Source organism: Solanum stenotomum, chromosome 1 (genome assembly GCF_019186545.1).
Source record: "Solanum stenotomum isolate F172 chromosome 1, ASM1918654v1, whole genome shotgun sequence".
NCBI lineage: Eukaryota > Viridiplantae > Streptophyta > Magnoliopsida > Solanales > Solanaceae > Solanum > Solanum stenotomum.
In genome coordinates this window covers 3576014-3595198 of record NC_064282.1, presented here as the reverse complement: position 1 = coordinate 3595198, position 19185 = coordinate 3576014, and the positions used below count along the sequence as shown (strand labels likewise).

Here is a 19185-nt window from a genome sequence, read left to right as displayed (position 1 = left end):
GTGATTTTTGAAATTCATAACACTATCATGATAACGATGCAATCCATAAATGAGAAGGAGAAAAAAGAAAATTCTAAAAAAAACTCCTCATGCTCTCAAAATTCGTGAAGCACACATACTATGTTGAATTAAAGAGAAGTGTCAAAAATGACCCAGAGAAGACCTCCTACAAGCGTTTAAAACGTACCAAATTTATTTGAAATATCTAAGTGAAAAATCATGACAATAATAGAAATATTAGATGGTGAATTTCACCAATTTTACTAAATTATTATTTTTATTACAAATTTACTTACAATTAACTTTAAAAAATTGACTACATTTTGTCATATATATTGGTCAATAAAATTTGAAAAATTGAAATACGTGCTAGGATTTTTTAAACATTTTCAGTTAGAAAATTTGAAACTTCATTTTTTTGTCCAAATCCAATTCAAATATATTCATTCTTTTTTCGACTTCATTTTATTTTTATTTATTTTTTAACCAAATACTTAATTACAAGTTTTATAACTAGGAGTAGCAGCATCCTCTGACTGGCCCGCATTTCGCTGTCTTTGTCTTGGTTGGCTGTATTTTCTTCTTTCCTTCTTCTTTTGTCTTCTCTTTTCACACTGTTTCAAAAAAAATTATATATAAATACATTTCTACGTATTTCAGGTAGCCTTCTCTGCTAAGAACTTAAATCGACATCCATGGAAGAGAGGAATTTCATTCCTGTAAAACGTAGGACCAAAAGTTGTAAAAAAAGGCAACAACAACAAGTAGAACCTCATAGACTAAAATCCACTTCACATTCTTCTGCTTCTACTTCAACTCAAACTGATCCTTTATCCATGGTTTTATTTCTGTACCTTAATTCCTTTGTTTGTTTTATTTGTTTGTATTTTTTTGAGAGTTTTTTTTGAAATTTTTTTGTGTTTGTTTTGCTTTCAGATTAAGACGGTGCAGTTGGATAGGAAAAAGATGATTCCTAAAAAGCCTAGAAGTGTTAAATCTAAGGCGAAGCAAGTGAGAACATTCAGTTTTTCATTGATGTTTTTTTGTTTTGGTCTAGGATCCAATGAACCTGATGCGTTATTCTATTTGCTATATTGATATTTTTGTGCGTTTTCGATTTGTGCTTGACTTCCGATCTGATTAGGTTTGCCCCTAATTGTTCATGAATGCTTGGCTTGAAATCCATTAATTGGTTATGGATGTGGATGATAGTCGAGGCGGAGTCAGGATTTCAACTTTATGCGTTCTGAATTTTACAACGACCATGACTTCAAGTGATGATAATTGTGTTTACAATTTATTATATATACATGTTTAATGATTTTTTTAAGCACAAATAAATTGTTTGAGCTAAAGCTAATGGGTTCAGCCGAACTCCTATCTGGGTTCTACCTCTGCCCTTGGATGATATATATGGTGGGATTATCCGCTATGCTTTCGCTGCTATTTTGTTAACGAATGAGATGAATCCCTAGCCACCAACTGTACATGGTGGTTCTCGAAATGGGTCTGGATGGTAAGGAGATAGGGTAGGCGATTGCACGCTCTGTATGTGTACACTGGTGCAGCTTTCCTCCATTTGCAGCTGATTCCATGAGTTGTTCTCCTGGTTAATGCTACTTGTACCAAAGATAGGAAAGAGAAGAATGAAGAGGCTCCTTCGAGGAGTCAGAGTGGAAGCCTGCAACTCTAACCTTAACCCATGTTTTATGAAAGATGACTGGGGTCAAGGAATAAACGAAAGGCAGGGAAGATGTAAATGAAAAGGCTCACGGTGGGTGTGTATCCTTTGTAGAGCGTAGAGTGCTTACGAGTCTGTGCAGGGTCACTAACTCACGTCTTCTTTCTTTTGTGTATGTATGTGTGTCTCTGCCCATATCCCCTTTTCTCCTGTTTCTTTTATTTCTCCTTGGTGTACTCCTAGTGTTTCCTTGGTAAAGTGTATGTGTGGCCTCTATTTCCCCAAATGCTCCTTGGTGTCTGTGTCCCCTCTTGGCAAATAAGTCATAGGTGATATAGTTGCTTATAGTTTGTTGGATAGTTGCTCTAGGTTGGTTGCCTATAATGGTGCTCAATGGTATTCATTCTTCTTGTCTATGATAGACAACTAACTGAAGTTGACGAGACTTACTATGACTTGTTGATGGTGATTGTTCTGCCGTTTAATAGTATGCAAAGGTTTTTAAAATGGTAGTCTGGAAAGATGTGTTTTACTTGTTCCTCGAGTAAAATTATTGTGGTGATTACTTCATATTGAGCCTTAGATTTCCTCACTGATCATTGCTACTTCCATTTCTTGACTTTCTTTATGATTCACTTTACTAATGTTGATTGGATTATATTCGCTCATATACTGACAAGCAGTGGCGAATTTACAGCCAAAAAATAGGGCACCCGCACCCGTGGTCTCTTCGTAAAATTAGATATTTTATATGTATATTTTTTAAGATTTTGTATAATATTATATACTTGCACCCGTACTACAAGAAGTCTAAATGGTCCACATGGTTAGATGTTGAGCTTTTGACCTTGAGGATTAAGGATCAATTCTCACTTCAATACATTTTACTTGGTGTACCCATGTTCGAAAAATCTTAGATTCGCCTCTGCTGACAAGTTTGATAGTTAGAATAAACGTGAGATTAGGTGAAGATACACACAAGAGTGTAAAAATCTAGCTTCATACGAGAACTTAGAAACTCTGTGGTACTTAGTAGATCAGTTGATGCCATGTCGCCAAATATGCTACAAATACAAAATAGATGAACACTTCCCACAGATTACTGAACTGTTATTTTTATTGTACTAGCACCTTGAGTTATGTTTTCGTTAATTTTTCCTTAAAGTAGTTTTCTGCATGTTACGTGCACTTGGTCTACCTCTTAAAGCAGTAAATTCCTACATGCCTGGTCAAATGTCATTATTTATCTTATGATTTGGACATCTGTTAGGATGCAAGGTTTGAGGCTATTGGCTTAAAAATAGAGTGTCACATATAGTTTTTGATGAAATGGTGTGATTCCCTTTTATTATTGATTGACTATGAATTGTAACAGAAATTTTTGCATTGTCTTACAGGTGAAATCTAATCATCCGAGGAAGGCTGAGAGGTTGGCACTTTATTTGACTTGCTTTTTCTCTTTCCTACCCCCAAATCTCCACTTTTCTCTCTTTCTTGGTGGTTACTCATAAGCAAATTTCTGAATCTGTTGAATTCATAGCATTAAACGTAAGGGGTCAAAGAGGACAAGGATTAATGACCTTTATGATGATGTTGAAGCTAAATATTCTGTTATGGAGCGAGCAGAAAAGGTTTTATCAAGCCTACCAGATGAATTTCCCAGCTTTGCAAAGTGTATGCTCCCTTCGAATGTTGCTCATGGATTTTGGCTGGTAAGTCTGAAATCATATAACCTCTTTGCAGTAAAAACTTAGTAGAGATAGAATTTAAACAATTTTTCTTCTTCTTCTAACTTCATTCCTTTTTGCAACGGTAGCATCTTCCAAAGTCATTCTGCAACATGCATTTACCTAGTTCTGATACCACAGTCATTTTGGTTGATGAATGGGGCAATGAGTACAAGACAAGTTATCTTCTAGAAAGGAATGGTTTAAGTGCTGGTTGGAGAGGATTTTCCATCTCTCACAGACTACTTAAAGGAGATCTTTTGATTTTTCGCTTGATTGAACCTTGCAAAATGAAGGTAACCTTTCAAATTCTTGATACCTACATAGGTTTAAGCCTAAACTTTTCTTTGTTATTGGAGGAATGGAGATATTTTGTTTCATCTAATAAAGATGACCTCTTAGACTTGCTTGTAATTTTACTTTTAATGTTTGTATATAATATTTATATTGAGTTTGGTAAAGAGGCATCTATAATAATTGTTCAAAAATTGAAAAAAGTAGAATAGTTAATTATCGATTTCATGTTGAGTTTAAATAACATTAACTTACTAAGTACTTTATATTGGTTATAAAAAGATAATACTTACTCTGACTCAATCTATATGACACTTTTCTTTTTAGTCGGTCCCAAAAAGAATAAAACATTTCTAGCAAATATTTATAATGAAATTATCAACATTTTACCCATATTGGGTCCTACTTGTTTGACAAAAAGCCCACAAAGGTGTACTATTCAAGGGTAGTATTGGAACATTGCAAAATCCTTCCATTTTCTTCAACTCCATGCCCAGTCAAACTACATCACATAAATTAGTACAGAGGGAGTACTAACTTTATATAAGTTTGCCTTCTTGGTTGGGGTGAGGGGGATTTTCAACTCAAGGAATTGGCGGAGAACAACAATAACATACCTAGTGTAATCCCACTTGGGTCTGAGGAGAGTGGTTTGTACACAGACCTTATTCCTACCTTGTGAAGGTAGAGAGCTTGTTTCCGATAGACCCTCATCTCAAGTAAAACATCTTAAAGTATATATGAAAAGGGAATATAGTAGTGAAGATGCCATAATGAAAATAATGGAGAAAAAAAACAGTAGCAACAAAAAATAATACGATATCGAAGCAAAGGAAACAACATGTAATAAAGAAAATCGAAGAAAAGATAACAGAGGGTAGTAGTAATAATATTGATAAAGAAAACTAGACAATGCTCAACTACCTACTAACCTTTGACTAATCATTTTCCATATCCTTCTATCTAGATGCATGTCCTCGTTAAGCTGCAAGTATATCATGTTTTGTCTAATCTCCTTTCTCACATATTTCTTCTGCCTGTCTAACTTCTCCTCAGACCTACCATGGCCAACCTTCCACAACTTCTTACGAGGGCATTTATACATTTGCTCTTCACATGCCCGAAGCATCTCAGTCTCACTCTCTGATCTTGTTCACCATAGACGTCACTCTCAACTTGTCTCGAATTTCATCGTTCCTAATCATATCTCTCCTTGTGTATGCCCACACATCAATCTGAACATCCTCATTTATGTTATTATCATCTTCTAGACGTGCGAGTTCTTAACTGGTCAACCGCCTCATACAATATAATTGATCTAACAACCTCTTTATAAAACTAATCTTTATATCTTAGTGACACATTCTTATCACACAAGACACCATATGTGAAACTTCATTTCATCCACCCCGCTTCATTACGATGTGTACCACCAAATCCGATGTCCCAATACTAGATCTTCCAAAATCTAGCTAGATTTAACATAAGGGTCTAATTTGCCGATGGGCCCTACTTGTTATTGGCTATTGGCAAAATAAATATTGAAATCCATTTTTGACTTTGGATTAATTTTTGCCAAAAAAAGTCAAAATTGCAGCCAAGGCTGACAGGTTAGGGGTTAAAACTCAGCATAAGTTCTGCTTCTTGCAAAATTAAGGTTGTAGAATATGATAATTTTACTGGCTACTGATTGATTATCTTGTGAGTTAAACTTGACTTGATTGCTTCGACAGTTTTTGAAAGAACTCGTGGATTTTTGGCAATGAAAATGATAGAAGGTAAATTGAGGCGGGAAAGCAATAGGAAGTCTAATTTTTTTAGAATCTGTGATAGTGTGATTAAGTGGGGCTCTTTTAAACTCTTACGATCCTTCCGCATGTATGCTCAACCACAATAACCTTAAGAAATAGGTTTCATTTATGCATTTTCTGATTATTAAGAATGATGTTTCTAGGTCTATATAGTCAGAGTAAATGGTCAAGAAGTGGTAGATGCAGCTCTTTGCCTCATGAATTGGGAAACTCTGAACACATCACTTGGTAATTTTGTCCTTTCTGCTTGTCCACCTTTATTGCTTTAAAGGTAGAGGATATCCAGATTTGGTTGTTGATCTCCCTTCTTCTTTCTTTGCTTCTTGTTTTGAATGAGAAGATCTTGTACGGAAAGATAATAGGAAGCGAAAGAAAGCAAAGCATTTGGCAGAGCCTTTTTTCGTTGATTTATCTAAACCAAAAGAGCATGTTCAAAATGACAGCCATTGTGCTGTTGATTTAAATGTTTCACCTTCAGAGCATCGATCTGAAAATAACAGTGAAGATTTGGATTCCGAGGTTCTAGAAGGTATGAAACACTCTTAACTCCATTGCATTATAAATGTATTTGGAGACCACTATGATGTGCAAGGGTCCATTGCAGGTTCAGATGTGACCAACCGCTTGCAATCTAATGAAATATGCTGCTCCGAAACATCATTTTTACATGATAGCCCTCACAAGAGCATAGCTTGTAGGTAGAGATGGCGGAGGACTCTGACCATTCGTTTGAACTAACAAGTTCTATCATGAGAAGCTGTGAAGAATTACAACAAAGAACAACTTATAGTTACCTCAGAAGTAAAGAGAACAAAAGTTTTTGATGAATATATATATGACAAAGGGCTGGAATGAAGCAGAAGTGAAGATCTTTTTTGGATGTATAATGCTTTTGTGCTTCTAAAAATTATACTACTTAATACCTTGTCCTATAGGTTTGAAAGATGTAATTTTGAGATGATAGTGTATGATATGTACACTTTTCATATTTGTACATAGACGCACACAGGAAATGTAGTTTGCATATCTGCACAACTGTACTAATCAATGAATTTCTTTTATTCATTTGAAATTTACAAATTCAAATTTGTTCGAAAATCATGTTTTACTTTGTATTTCTCGTTAGGTGATATGCAGTTGAGTTGAGAATTTTTCGAAAACTCTCTCTATCTACATGAGATAGTTACGGTATGCACACACTCTACACTCCTCAAACTCCACGTAAAAATATATTGGATATGTTGATGTAGTTAGGATGATAAAATCCTTATTACGTGTCTCACACCACTGATACTAATTTTATGGCATCTCTTTTTGGTCTCAGGAAAAAGTGAACTCAAATCTTATACTTTTGAGTCCACTTTATTTGTGAAAGAAAAGTTTTTTTTTTTTTTTTGTGAATCTTTGTCTTGCATTACTTGCTTGAGAAAAAAAAGGATTAATACTAATATTGTCCAACTTCATAAAAAAAAAAAAAGAATACTAATATTGTCCAATGAGACATATCACCAATTCACCCTACTTTTTTTATTATTCAATTTGATATTATATATTGATGATTAATTATTTAATCCTTTAATTAGAAAAAAAGATCAAAATATAGAAAAGATTTTAAAATAAGTGTAATTAATAGATTAAAGAGAGGAATTTAAGAAAATGAAATAAATATCAATAATTGATAATAAAAGTTATACTATATTTTTTACAAATACTTTTGTCAAAAATTAAGGGGGGAAATCAAAATTTTAGGAAAAAAGATAAATAATGAAGTTGCCCCTAGTTTCACCTTACTTTTTTATTATCCAGTTTCAATAATATATATATATATATATATATATATATATATACATGGAATTTATTTATTTTTAAAAGGAAAAATATAATTAATAAATTGAAGAGAGGCATTTAAGGAAATGAAATTAGGAAAGTTGATATATTCTTTAGAAGTTTTTTTGGTCAAAGCTTAATATTATAAACATAATATAGTTTGTATGATTAATTATTTTTAATTAGAAATAAGAGAAAAATAGAGAACGATTTTTTAAAAACGTGGAAAAAGTATAATTAATAGATTGAAGATAGACATATAAGGAAATGAAATGAAAAATGGAAAAAGTATAATTAATAATTGAAGATAGACATATAAGGAAAATTAATAAGCAAAACTATATATTTTTTACAAGGAAAAAGTTCAAAATTCTAAGAAAATAAGTAAATAGTGATGTTGTCATCAAATATGTCACCTTACTCTTTTATTGTTTAGCTTTAATTATTATATGTAACAAAGATTCTTTACATGTCTTACAAAAATTAACTATTCATAACTCACCCCTCTCTAATTACCACTCTTAATTTAAAAAAATCTTTTTCTTTTGACATTTTCCTAATTATTAAATGACAATATATTTTAAGTATTTTTCTTTATTTGGGAATTTAGATTGTTTGCTAAAAATACTAATCAGACAATAACAAATTATATAATCAAACAATAAATGTCAAGTTTTTTCCTAAATATTTTTTTGATAATATCTATGGTCAAACATGTCCATAATTTCATGTCCAAACAAATTTCTTCAAATAAATTATTATATTCAATTTAGTAAAAAAGAAAATATTATTAAAACTTATTATCTAATCCAAAAAACAAAATTTAATAAAAAAGGATATTTTATCAAAACTTATGGTCTAATCCAAAATTTAGATATTAGTGCAAGTGTTTATGTGCGAGTCTAGAGAGCTAGTGGCATTTGAAATTCAAAATATACAAAGTGGAGCCAAACGAGGCTTTATTATATTATATTCTCCATAAATCGAGGGTTTTAAACTATCCTTTGCAGCCTCTTTGTCCGATCATCTTCTCCTTTCCCCCCTCTCTCTCCTTCTACTTCCTAGTTTTGTTGAATCGTTTTCTGCTTTCTCTAACCAGAAAAATGGCGGAATCAAAGAAGAAGTTAACTTACGAAGAATGCCGATTGAAGAGAATCGAAGAGAACAAGAAGAGATGGCAAGAGCTGAAGCTAACTATGCTCGCTGAAGATGTTCACAACGCTACGAGCCCTAAGCCCTCTCCTGTATGCCTCTCTTTCTATCTCTGTGTGTCTCTCTCTTTTCTGCTTGTAGTTTATGTGAATGCACCTTGAATAGAGCGGAATAGATATAGACGATGTTTACTAGTTTAGGAATGAGGTGTAATTGATTGATCTATTTATCGTGTACTGATTCGCTTACATGTGATTTTGGGGATTTTAGATGAAGAAGGTGAAGCCGACGGTTAGGCAGGAGGTTGATCGCTCTGCTGTGAGAAGGTCCAATCGTGTTGCGGATAAGCCTCCTCCTAACTATAAAGAAGTAAGCTATTTCCTTTCTCTGTATCTTACTACTGTTTCCTTTGGACTTCGTTTATTCAATTTTTTCCCCCGACCTAGTAAATCAGAAGTGTTTTCCACTTATTCCGGCCTAACTTGAACCATAAATAGGAGATAGATGTGGTTTTCCACTTAGTATCTTTCATGTATACTTTAAATGAGCATTTATTATATAGCTATGTGTCTAAAGAACCATATGCAACTCAGGTGCCATAAATCTAATTGTCATATCAGCCAAAAGTCCCATAACATTCCAGTCCAGAAACTCTACAAGGCTTAGTGGTAAACCACATCTATCTCCTATTTACGTTACCAGTTCCAAAAAAAGAATATAGTAGATAATATTTTGAATCATCCATGTTGATCATTGTGCCTTGACATGCTTGCCATCGTCATGGTAATTTTGTATCATCTATACCTGTGCAGATGAACATTTTTAGTGGGTGTTTGGATTGAATTACTCTAAGTAGCTTTTGGCTTTTTAAGTTTTTTTTTATTTTAGTTTAGTTAGTGTCGGAAATTGTTTATACCTTTTTGTTGTATAAGCATGTAATGGAACATTGCTCACCTAATACTTCTTTATAGTCTATGAGTGTGTTGGGTATGAACTATGAAGGAAAATGTTTTCCCTTGAATTTGATTTCTTGGAAAACGTTTCTTACTTATTTTCTAATACCAGAAGGAAAAGGATATCCCTCATTTTCAGTTGGTGGAAGATAATTTTTTGGAATGCACCTGCTTGCCATCGGATTGTTAGATTGTAATTTTTGCATGTATGATGTTGTTGAACCTGTGGCGATCCATTCGTGAGTCATTGCGTAATTCGTCTGAAGGATCCAAATTCCTAAGTAGAATGATTGGCACATTTTCTTTCATAATTAACTTGTTTAAGGGAAGACTAATATAGTTAACTTCCCAGTCATATTTTCTAGACATTACCTGCGTGGTGGATGACCATTTGGTGTTAAAGTATTCATGTATTTTTCTTGATAGTGTCAAAACATATAAATACTTTGCTATTGGGAAATTTCTATACCAACATCTCGTTTAGTTGATCCACATATTCCTTTCAACTTGCTAAGTTTGCCCCATCAGTTATAAACTTTGCCAAATTGGCATTTTGGTGTAGTGACGGGAATATTTTTTAATATTTAGCTTTCCTATGTAGCAGTATCACCTTTGTGTTTGACAACCATTTCTTCTGGTATTAGTATCAAACCATTCTATAATGTTTGCTCTTCCTCGTTTCCGACACGGAGTAAGAAGTCAATGGATTTGGGATCCACTAGTGTTATTAAATGGAAAAAGTACAAAAAAAACTCTAAGGTCCATGGGGCTTTAAGCACTAAAGGCAAATAAAGTGTTGACTTTAATGAAAAAGGCACAAAGGGAGAAAAGAATACAAATATATATGTATAGTCCAAGACTAATACTCCCTCCGTCCCTATTTACTTGTCCATATTTTCTCTTTTAGATGTCCCTATTTACTTGTCCATTTTGACAAATCAAGAAAGGACAATTTTTTTTTCCTATTATACCCTCATTTAAACTTCTTGAAAATTTAAACTTCCCCCAACATTGATTAGTTACTTGAATAAATTTATTTTGGAATCATAATTAATAAGGGCGAAATTGTAACTTCACTATGCTAATCATTGTTGCCTTAATATGTGTGTCATTTTTAAAGTGGACAACTAAATAGGGACAGAGGGAGTAATTATAAACATGAATGACAAATATATGACCAAAGAAATTGAAAAAAATTTATGATAAAATGAAATATCAATTATTTAGCGTCACTTCTTCATAAAAGGCTCATTGGCAAGTAAACGTTTGCCTTAGAACCTTGATGACAACACTGAAGTGCACATAAAGCAAGGCAAAGCGCTAAACATGTTTTGAGCCTTGCTTCAGGGCTTTAACGCGCTTAAGGCGTGCCTTTGATAACACTAGATCCACACTTGCTGGCATATGTCTTGAAGTGGATTTTCTCCATCAAAGGCCACAAATAATATCTCACCTAACTAGCATTAAATGTTTTTGCTCGTGTAGATTTAGGAAGTGGAAGTACTAGCCGAAAAATCACTTTCGAAGACTATGGCTTTTCCACCAAACAATTGATTGACATCCATTATATCTCTAAAGCTCCTGTCAATTGTTTTAATTGTGTGACACTTGGCCATGGGTGCTTCGTCCCATATTAGTATTTTAGTTGCTCGCATCAACTTAGCATCTCCACTTTGTGTTGACATTTGCACCATACTTGTATCAGCATTATCAAAGGCGAAAAACGCAAAAAAGTTGTAAGGTCCATGGGGCTTTAAGCGCAAATAAAGTGTGGGCTCAAAGGGAGAAAAAAAATACAAATATATATATATTTATTTAGTCCAAGACTAATAATTATAAACATGAATGACAAATATATTGTCGCACCAGGCTTGCCTAGTGCGGGTTACCTCTCCTATGTGGTTTGCGAGCTATTGCATAGGAGTGGGGGTTTTATCTTGTGCACACCCAAAGGGTAGCGGCTGCGGGTTTCCCTTGTCATCAAAAATATATGACCAAAGAAATTGAAAAATAATTATGACAAAGTAAAATATCAATTGTTTAGTGCCACTTCTTTAGTAGAGGCTCATTGCCAAGAAAACGTCCGTCTTAGAACCTTGATGTTGACACTGAAGCGCACATAAAGCGAGGCGAAGCGCTCAACACATTTTGAGCCTCGCTTCAGGGCTTAAGCGCGCCTTTGACTGCATTGACTTGTATCATTTGTTTGTACTGGTATGTCAAATCTTAAGTGAGTGGTACAACCTCTTGGTAATATCGCAGTTACTACACCACTTGTTATTGTGAGAAATATATGAGAAAAATATTATTGAATTGTGTATCTAAATTGTTACATTGAGACCCTATTTATAGACACTACATTGGAATCCTTTTCCAACTAGGATTCCTATTCTATTCCTATTCCTATTCCTATTCCTATTCTAAGTAGGAAATACTTATTTCTATTCTAACACTCCCCTTCAAGCTGGTGCATACAAATCATATGTACCTAGCTTGTTACAGATGTAATTAATACGAGGACATGTGAGGGACTAAATGAAGATATCTGCAAGCTGATCATTTGACTTCACAAATTTCGTAACAATATCTCCCGAGAGTATCTTTCCTCTGACAAAGTGACAGTCAATCTCAATGTGCTTAGTCCTTTAATGAAACACTGGATTTGATGCGATATGAAGAGCCGCTTGATTATCACACACAAGTTTCATCTGATCAATTTTGCCAAATTTTAGTTCTCCCAACAACTGTTTGATCCAAACTAGCTCACAAGTTGTTGTCGCCATTGCTCGATATTTTGATTCCGCACTAGATCGAGCAACCACATTCTGTTTCTTACTCTTTCATGACACCAAATTACCTCATACTAAAACACAATATCCGGATGTCGAACGTCTGTCAGTCTGTATATCCAATGATATGCTTATGGCCTTGATCCTCAAAGAGTAGTCCTTTACCGGGAGCTGACTTTATATAAGCTCAATAGGTCTGCATCCCATCATTCCTGTCTCCTCAAGAATGTCTAAGGCATACTTGCGTTGAGAAATAACAATACCTGATCTAGACTGAGCAACCTCAATACCTAGAAAATACATCAATTTGCCAAAGTAAACAACCAAATAGATACATCGACTTGGTGTAGAATGCCGATAAAACACAAAGTGATCAGCTCCACTACGAGTCATGCCAAACTCCTAAATTACTGTGCTGAACTTCCCAAACCAAGCTCGAGGAGACTGTTTCAGACCATAGAGTGACCTACGCAATCGACATACAAGGCTACTAGACTCCCCCTGAGCAACAAAACCAGGTGGTTGCTCCATATAGACTTCTTCCTCAAGATCACCATGCAGAAAAACATTCTTAATGTCCAACTGATGAAGAGGCCAATGACGAAAAAAGTTATGCTACAATGTAGGGTTTCGTCAAACGACTAACAGATGCTAGATTAAAAAGAGAACCACGGACATAAAGAACAGAGTCTAGGGTGACGGAAGATAGGGGTTTGGCTTTTCCAACCCCTTTTGGTTTTGTTTGGATCCCATTGGCTAAAGTAATAGCTGGAAGAGATTGTGAATAAACAATATTGGATAAAAGTGATTTATTACCAGAGATATGATCAGAATCCCCAGAGTCCATGACCCATGTTCCAAGAGTACTAGATTGCGACACACAAGCAAAAGAATTACCCGCAACAGACACATCAGGTTGTGCAACCGAAACTACTTGTGGAGACGTTTGCTTATTTGCACGATACTGAAGGAGCTCATCATATTCTGTTTGAGCAATATGAGCATTATTGGATGGTTGATTAGGTTGAGCACCATATGCTACTGGTGGAGATGTCTGTTTACTTGCGCGATTTCGAAGGAACTCATTATATTCCTTTAGAACAATAGGATCATAACTGGGTGGTGGACCATGCAAAATATAATATATGTCACGAGTGTGTCCAGGCTTATGACAATGACTACACTTGGATTGAGGTTTTCCAAAACGCCCTCCCCCTCACCGATTCTCCATAGACTGATATGCACGCTTTTCAAAGGTTTGAGATGCGAGAATAGATGAGTCAACAGTGGGTGATGAAACTACTTTGTGACTGGGAGGTGCCGCAAGACGAAGGAGACGAGAGAATAATTCATCGATTGTAGGAACTGTAGGGCTAGCTAAAATCTGATCACGCACAGAATCATGATCAGGAGGAAGTCCAGCAAGAGTAAGAACTAGAAACAATGCTTGTCTGTGTTGTTGTTTTTCCACATTCGTAGTAACTGACATCAACATGTCGAATTCCTCCATGACTGCCTGTACTTGTCCCAAGTAAGTAGACATATCGGATTCTTGTTTCTTTAAGTTGGTCAATCGAGATATCACATCATAGAATCGAGATATATCATTAGTGTATAAAGCACGAGCCTTTTCCCAAACTGTATAACACGTCTGGAATGGGCGAAACAAGGGCATCAATTTGGAATCAATAGAACGCCATAGGAGACTACATAATTGAGCATCTACTTTCTCCCATTGTGCTTTGGCTTTTGCATCTTCCTCAGAAGTCTTGATTGTTAAGTGATCTTGGACACTTTGACCCTTGCACCACAACTCAACCGAGGAAGCCCAAGATAAATAGTTTGAACTTCCTAATAAAAGTCCTGAAGTGATTATAGGGCTAGAACTTCCAATCCCCATATTTTTAGAACCAAAAACATCACACCCAAAAGACATTATGCTAAATTTGTCTTGGAAACAACAAAAAACAGCCTGGAAATAGCCGGAAAATTCAAATCTAGAAGAAAAAAGGTCGCCGAAAACAGCATGGAAATAGCCGAAACCCTAATTTCGGCGATCGGATCTGGTCAAAAACAGTATGGGCCTGGTCGGAATGGCTGGACGACCCCAACTGTCAAAAAAATTCTCAAATTATATGATTAGAAAATCCCTCGTGCGCTGGCGCGTGAGCCAGATCTCGCCGGGAATTACCACCTCCGATAGGCGCGTGAGAGCGCGTGGGGTGATGTTTTCCGGTGGTTCTGGCTGGGGTTTGGTCGCGGGAGCTTTCCGAGCCTCTTGGTGGTGTTGTTTTTCGCATAACACCCACAGAAAGAAAAAAGAATAACAAAATTAGACCCAACAGTTACCGGAAATTGACATAGACATACGGTGACTTGTTTGTTCTCACCAATGCTCTGATACCATGTGAGAAATATATGAGAAAAATATTATTGAATTGTGTATCTAAATTGTTGCATTGAGACCCTATTTATAGACACTACATTGGAATTCTTTTCCAACTAGGATTCCTATTCTTATTCCTATTCCTATTCCTTTTCCTATTCTAAGTAGGAAATATTTATTTCTATTCTAACAATTATAATTGCCTGTGCTTCATACCCCTTGACTTGATATTTGCCAGAATGCCCGATATAGATATGTTTTTCCAGTTCCCAAGGTACAATATAGATATATAATAGAGAATTAGTTTATTTTTAAATGTCATTTATCCATTAAATTTAAGCTATAAATAAATTACCAATAGCTATTTGCAATCATTCTGTGTATGATTGAATTAGAACAATTCTTGTATAAATTTTGCTTCTCAGGTGTGCCTGTGCTTTCTCTAGAAATTGAATCTGCATTTGGGAAATGTTTGTGTGCGTCCAAACTGTGGGCACCTCAGGTAGTTTAGTGAGTGTTTCAAAATTAGGGAATCAAAATTTAAGGTGATAAACCACGAAGTCATTTAATGGTAAAAGCTTGTATGAATATGTGCATGCACATGTATACCATGGGTTTAGATGTGTATGGTTTATATTCATTGTATCCATCACAGGAATCAAAGATCATATAGCGAGGGTTATGGAAGTATGATAGTAAAAATGCAATAAGTGAATGTGACTCATATAGTGTGTCATAAGACAATAAATGTTTACTTTGCAAGTGAACTGGACTCTGAAATTCGAAGATGGGAGTATCTTGAAGGGGCCTGAAGAATTCAATCTGTAATTAAAGTTTACAATGAAGGTGGATTTTGTTTAAGATTTAGCTACAGCGACAAAGTTAGTAAGCTTAGAGGATGCATGTGTCTTTAACTAAATGTCTAGAAAGTCTAGCAAACCTTTAAAAGCCTCACATTAATCCTAAAGTGTGTTGCTTTTTTTTCCTTCTGTTTTGTGTGGCAGTAAGTGTGCCATGTTTTGCAGTTGAAAATGGTAGACGATCGTCAAAGATCATAAGACTTCCAAAGCACAAAAGTTAGTAAGTCCTAAGGATGCGGGTATCCTTAACAAAATGGATTAAAATTCTAACATTTAAAAGGTTGCATCAATCTAGAACTTGTAATAAAATTCAGAGTTGGTAATATGAAGGATATGCAATAGTTATTGTTCAAATGTACCAGACTCTGAAAGTCAAAGATCATAAGACTTCAGAAGCGGTCGATAGAAAATCTATCTAGTATTTAAAAGCTACCATCAATCTAGGACATGGATTAAGATTTAGAGTTGGTAATTTAAAAGCGCCAAGTGTGGCAGTAAGTATGCGTGCTAGGTTTTGCGGTTGAAAATGGTTGATGATTGTGGAAGCTCCAAATCGGTGGTTTGTGCATAGTAGTAATTAGTCTTCGTGAACGAGGACTTTAAAAGTGATAAAGTTGGTAAGCCATGAGGATGCGGGTATCCTTAGCTAATAGGATCAAAAAGCTATCAAGCCTTTTTTAGGCTGCATCTATCTAGAATCTAGATTAAAATTCAGAGCTGGTAATAAGAAGGAAATTTAGTAGTTATCTGCAAGTGTAGGACTGGTCGAAGATGGTAGTATGGGTAAGCAGGAAAATGAGTAGTTACTTATCAAGTCAGGTAGACTTGAAAAGCAATAAAGTTGGTAATTCATGAGGATGTGGGTACCCGTTATAAAAAGGAAAGGTTCCAGAATCTAGATAGCATTTTAAAGTATCATAATAATTGAAAAGTGCCTTGGGATGGAATGTTATTCAAGATTATGGATGGGGGAAGGGTATTGATGTTTGGACATAAGAGGTTAGTCTATCTGAGTTCATAGGGGAAATTAAAAGCATTCAAGCGTAGGTATTCACTATCTAGCTTTATGTAGCTGTTTTGACTTAACACTTTGCTTTTGACGGAGACAGTTGTCGCTAGCTGCATCCGGGGTAAAGCAGATGGTAGATGCCTTCAAATCGGAACAGATGAATGGGAATTGAATTACGCAGAAAGTTTGATTCTCCTGTTTGTAGTTGGCATTTGAAGAACTGACACAAAAGGAATTGAATAGCGTATCGGAGGAGTTGCCACTAAACAAGGGAGCAGAGCTGAGGGGGTATTACGGCTCTTCAGGCTGATACGAACGGGTAGCAAGTTTATTTTAGTTATTAGAGCTTTTAAGTGTAATGGGGAGAGTAGATTAGTAATTAAAAACTTTAAGTTAGAGGGCTTTCCACTTTTAATGTAGTATAGATAGATAGATTTCTCCAAGTAAGTTCTAAGACATTCTATATGTTCTCAACATATAGAGTGTGTTTGGTATGCATGAAACTTTCAATTTTTTCGTGTTCAGTTAGTCAAAACTCCTGAAAAACTAGATCACTAAAAATGAGGAAAATGACCTCCTTAATGGAAGTATGAAAAAGATAAGTTCCGTAAGTGACAATTCCACGTTAATTGTGTCCTCCTTCCTCCAACACATCTCATCTTCACTGACACTCCCTATCCCCACTATCACACCCCTACTTCCCCACCCTCACCTCTCATAGTGTTTGTCTAGATTATATACAAATGCTTTTAGGACAAATTTGTTACTTACATACTAAGCACAAGAAATAACTAGGAGACCCACTAATTTTACTAGAAAGCATTTTCCTTCTTACCGGACGCACATGGTATGAATTTTTGATTGATTCGTGTTCCTTCTCGAATAAATTTCTAGCTATATAGTGTTCAATAATACTGTGCCACTTTCTATATAGTTCTACTATGTTTCATTATTGCTTTCCCTCTAATTGATATATCAATCATAGTAATGTATGTATATCTTGATTCTGGCAGGTTCTTATTGAACCTTTGGGACGACCAAGGAGGTTTGACTCCTGAAGAAAAAATTCTTTTTTACTTGAGTATTCAGTGATGCATTTTCAATGTGGGCCTAAAATGTGACTTTCTGGTTTACAGCTACAAGCGAAAAGATTTGTTAAATCGCGTCTATGCTGCAGATGAAGATAGGCAGTATGCTATAGGAAGAGCAGAGCAGTTGCAATCAGAGTCTGATGCTGATTTCCCAAGTTTTGTGAAACCTATGCTGCAATCACATGTAACTGGTGGGTTTTGGCTGGTAAGTGAAAGAAAATGATAAACTTGCTGAATGGTATTGTTTGAAAAGTTATTGAGTTTTTCACTTAAGAGTTCTTTCTGAAAGCCTGTAGCACTGCAAGATTTTAGCACTTCTTTAAGTTACAGTTCTTGTCTATCCAAACTAGTTTGGGGTGAGGTATAGCTTATTAATTTCAAGTATGGTTGTTCTTTCTAGGGTCTTCCTGTTCATTTTTGCAAGACACATCTCCCTAAACACGACGAATATGTTACCTTGGTTGATGAGAATGGAGATGAATTTCAAACAAAATACCTTGCGTTGAAGACGGGCCTGAGTGGTGGATGGAGGGGGTTTGCCCTTGATCATGAATTAGTTGATGGTGATGCACTAGTTTTTCAGTTGGTTGCGCCAACAAGATTTAAGGTAAAATGAGAATGTTATGTACCGTCATTGCATATTTTTTCAACAAACAAATCTATTTCTAAATACATCTGAAATATACAACTGTACTCTCTAGATCAGGACACTGCCTCAGGCTTTGAATCCTACATGGTTTCTCTACTTGGAATTTCAGGTTTACATCATAAGGGTTAATCAAGCGGAAGATTAGGAGACAAAAGATAATGAAATGATCAAGTAAGCAATTTCATCTCAAGAGATTTTTGCTGTAGAATTTTACGTTTTGCAGTGTAGGGTAACTACAGGACTTGCATCGCGAGCGAATAGGAATCCACATTTTAATCCGCTTTGACAAATTCCCTTTGATGATTGATCGGAAACTGTGTGCCAAATCATATAAGAAAAAAGTACCATTTCTTATGCCAGGAAGTTAGCTGAGATCTCCATGTCTGGTTCAAAGTAACGTCAACCGATGATTGATAGGCCATTCCCTCTCTATCTGTGTCTTGTTCCATCATGCGCCCAATCTGTTATTACTGACTCATTCGAAGGCATAGATTCTCCATTTCTGTGTTATTAGCGCTGGAGCTCTCTGAATCATGCTGGATACTATCCTCATCCTCTTTGATTTAAGTTGTTTATCTGTCCTCAACATTCACACCTAGAAGAGCTAAAATCTATTTCATGATGAGGAAGAGAAACTCCTCATTCTTAAATGATATTGGGTACTAATGCTTTTTTTCCCGTGTGATTGGCAGGGAACAAAAATGCCATACACCTGAGTGTAGCTTTTGGGATCACCCTTCTCTCGTTGTAGATATCTAAATTATTTAGGAACCTGGAGCAAGCATCACTGTAATTATTATTGCTGCTTGAGTACTCCTTTGACATTATAACTTAGTACTAATGCCGAAAATCAACCATGCCACTCGTATGGTGCAATAGTTTTTGTTCATCCTGGAGCTTTAACTTTTAGATTACAGGCTGTATTTAGTCCTAGTTATTATTTATCTAGGTGATCA

At 35.4% G+C, this 19185-nt stretch overlaps 2 protein-coding genes across 3 annotated transcripts; both read left to right on the top strand.

Annotated features, from left to right (window-relative positions):
- Window positions 1-654: 654 nt before the first annotated feature.
- LOC125847840 (B3 domain-containing protein At5g42700-like) lies at window positions 655-6588 on the top strand. Of its 2 annotated transcripts, none has more exons than XM_049527560.1 (8): window positions 655-839; window positions 937-1011; window positions 3079-3110; window positions 3222-3393; window positions 3498-3704; window positions 5657-5741; window positions 5854-6042; window positions 6212-6588. In XM_049527560.1, exons 1-8 carry the CDS (start codon window positions 696-698, stop codon window positions 6232-6234), a joined length of 927 nt encoding a protein of 308 aa, XP_049383517.1. In that variant the 5' UTR covers window positions 655-695; the 3' UTR covers window positions 6235-6588. The 2 variants fall into 2 exon arrangements, with proteins under 2 accessions (XP_049383517.1, XP_049383508.1); XM_049527551.1 differs by having other exon boundaries at window positions 6118-6588.
- Window positions 6589-8329: 1741 nt separating this feature from the next.
- LOC125853683 (B3 domain-containing protein At3g19184-like) lies at window positions 8330-19179 on the top strand. Its single transcript, XM_049533408.1, has 6 exons — window positions 8330-8584; window positions 8763-8861; window positions 17503-17534; window positions 17626-17785; window positions 17981-18187; window positions 18339-19179. Exons 1-6 carry the CDS (start codon window positions 8444-8446, stop codon window positions 18372-18374), a joined length of 675 nt encoding a protein of 224 aa, XP_049389365.1. The 5' UTR covers window positions 8330-8443; the 3' UTR covers window positions 18375-19179.
- Window positions 19180-19185: the final 6 nt, after the last annotated feature.

Coding starts and splice junctions, on each gene's coding strand:
- LOC125847840 (XM_049527551.1), top strand. CDS start 696: ATGGAAGAGAGGAATTTCATTCCTGTAAAACGTAGGACCAAAAGTTGT. Junction 840..936: donor AAACTGATCCTTTATCCATG/GTTTTATTTCTG, acceptor TTTTGCTTTCAG/ATTAAGACGGTGCAGTTGGA. Junction 5,742..5,853: donor AACTCTGAACACATCACTTG/GTAATTTTGTCC, acceptor TTGAATGAGAAG/ATCTTGTACGGAAAGATAAT.
- LOC125853683 (XM_049533408.1), top strand. CDS start 8,444: ATGGCGGAATCAAAGAAGAAGTTAACTTACGAAGAATGCCGATTGAAG. Junction 17,535..17,625: donor CCTTTGGGACGACCAAGGAG/GTTTGACTCCTG, acceptor TCTGGTTTACAG/CTACAAGCGAAAAGATTTGT. Junction 17,786..17,980: donor TAACTGGTGGGTTTTGGCTG/GTAAGTGAAAGA, acceptor TGTTCTTTCTAG/GGTCTTCCTGTTCATTTTTG.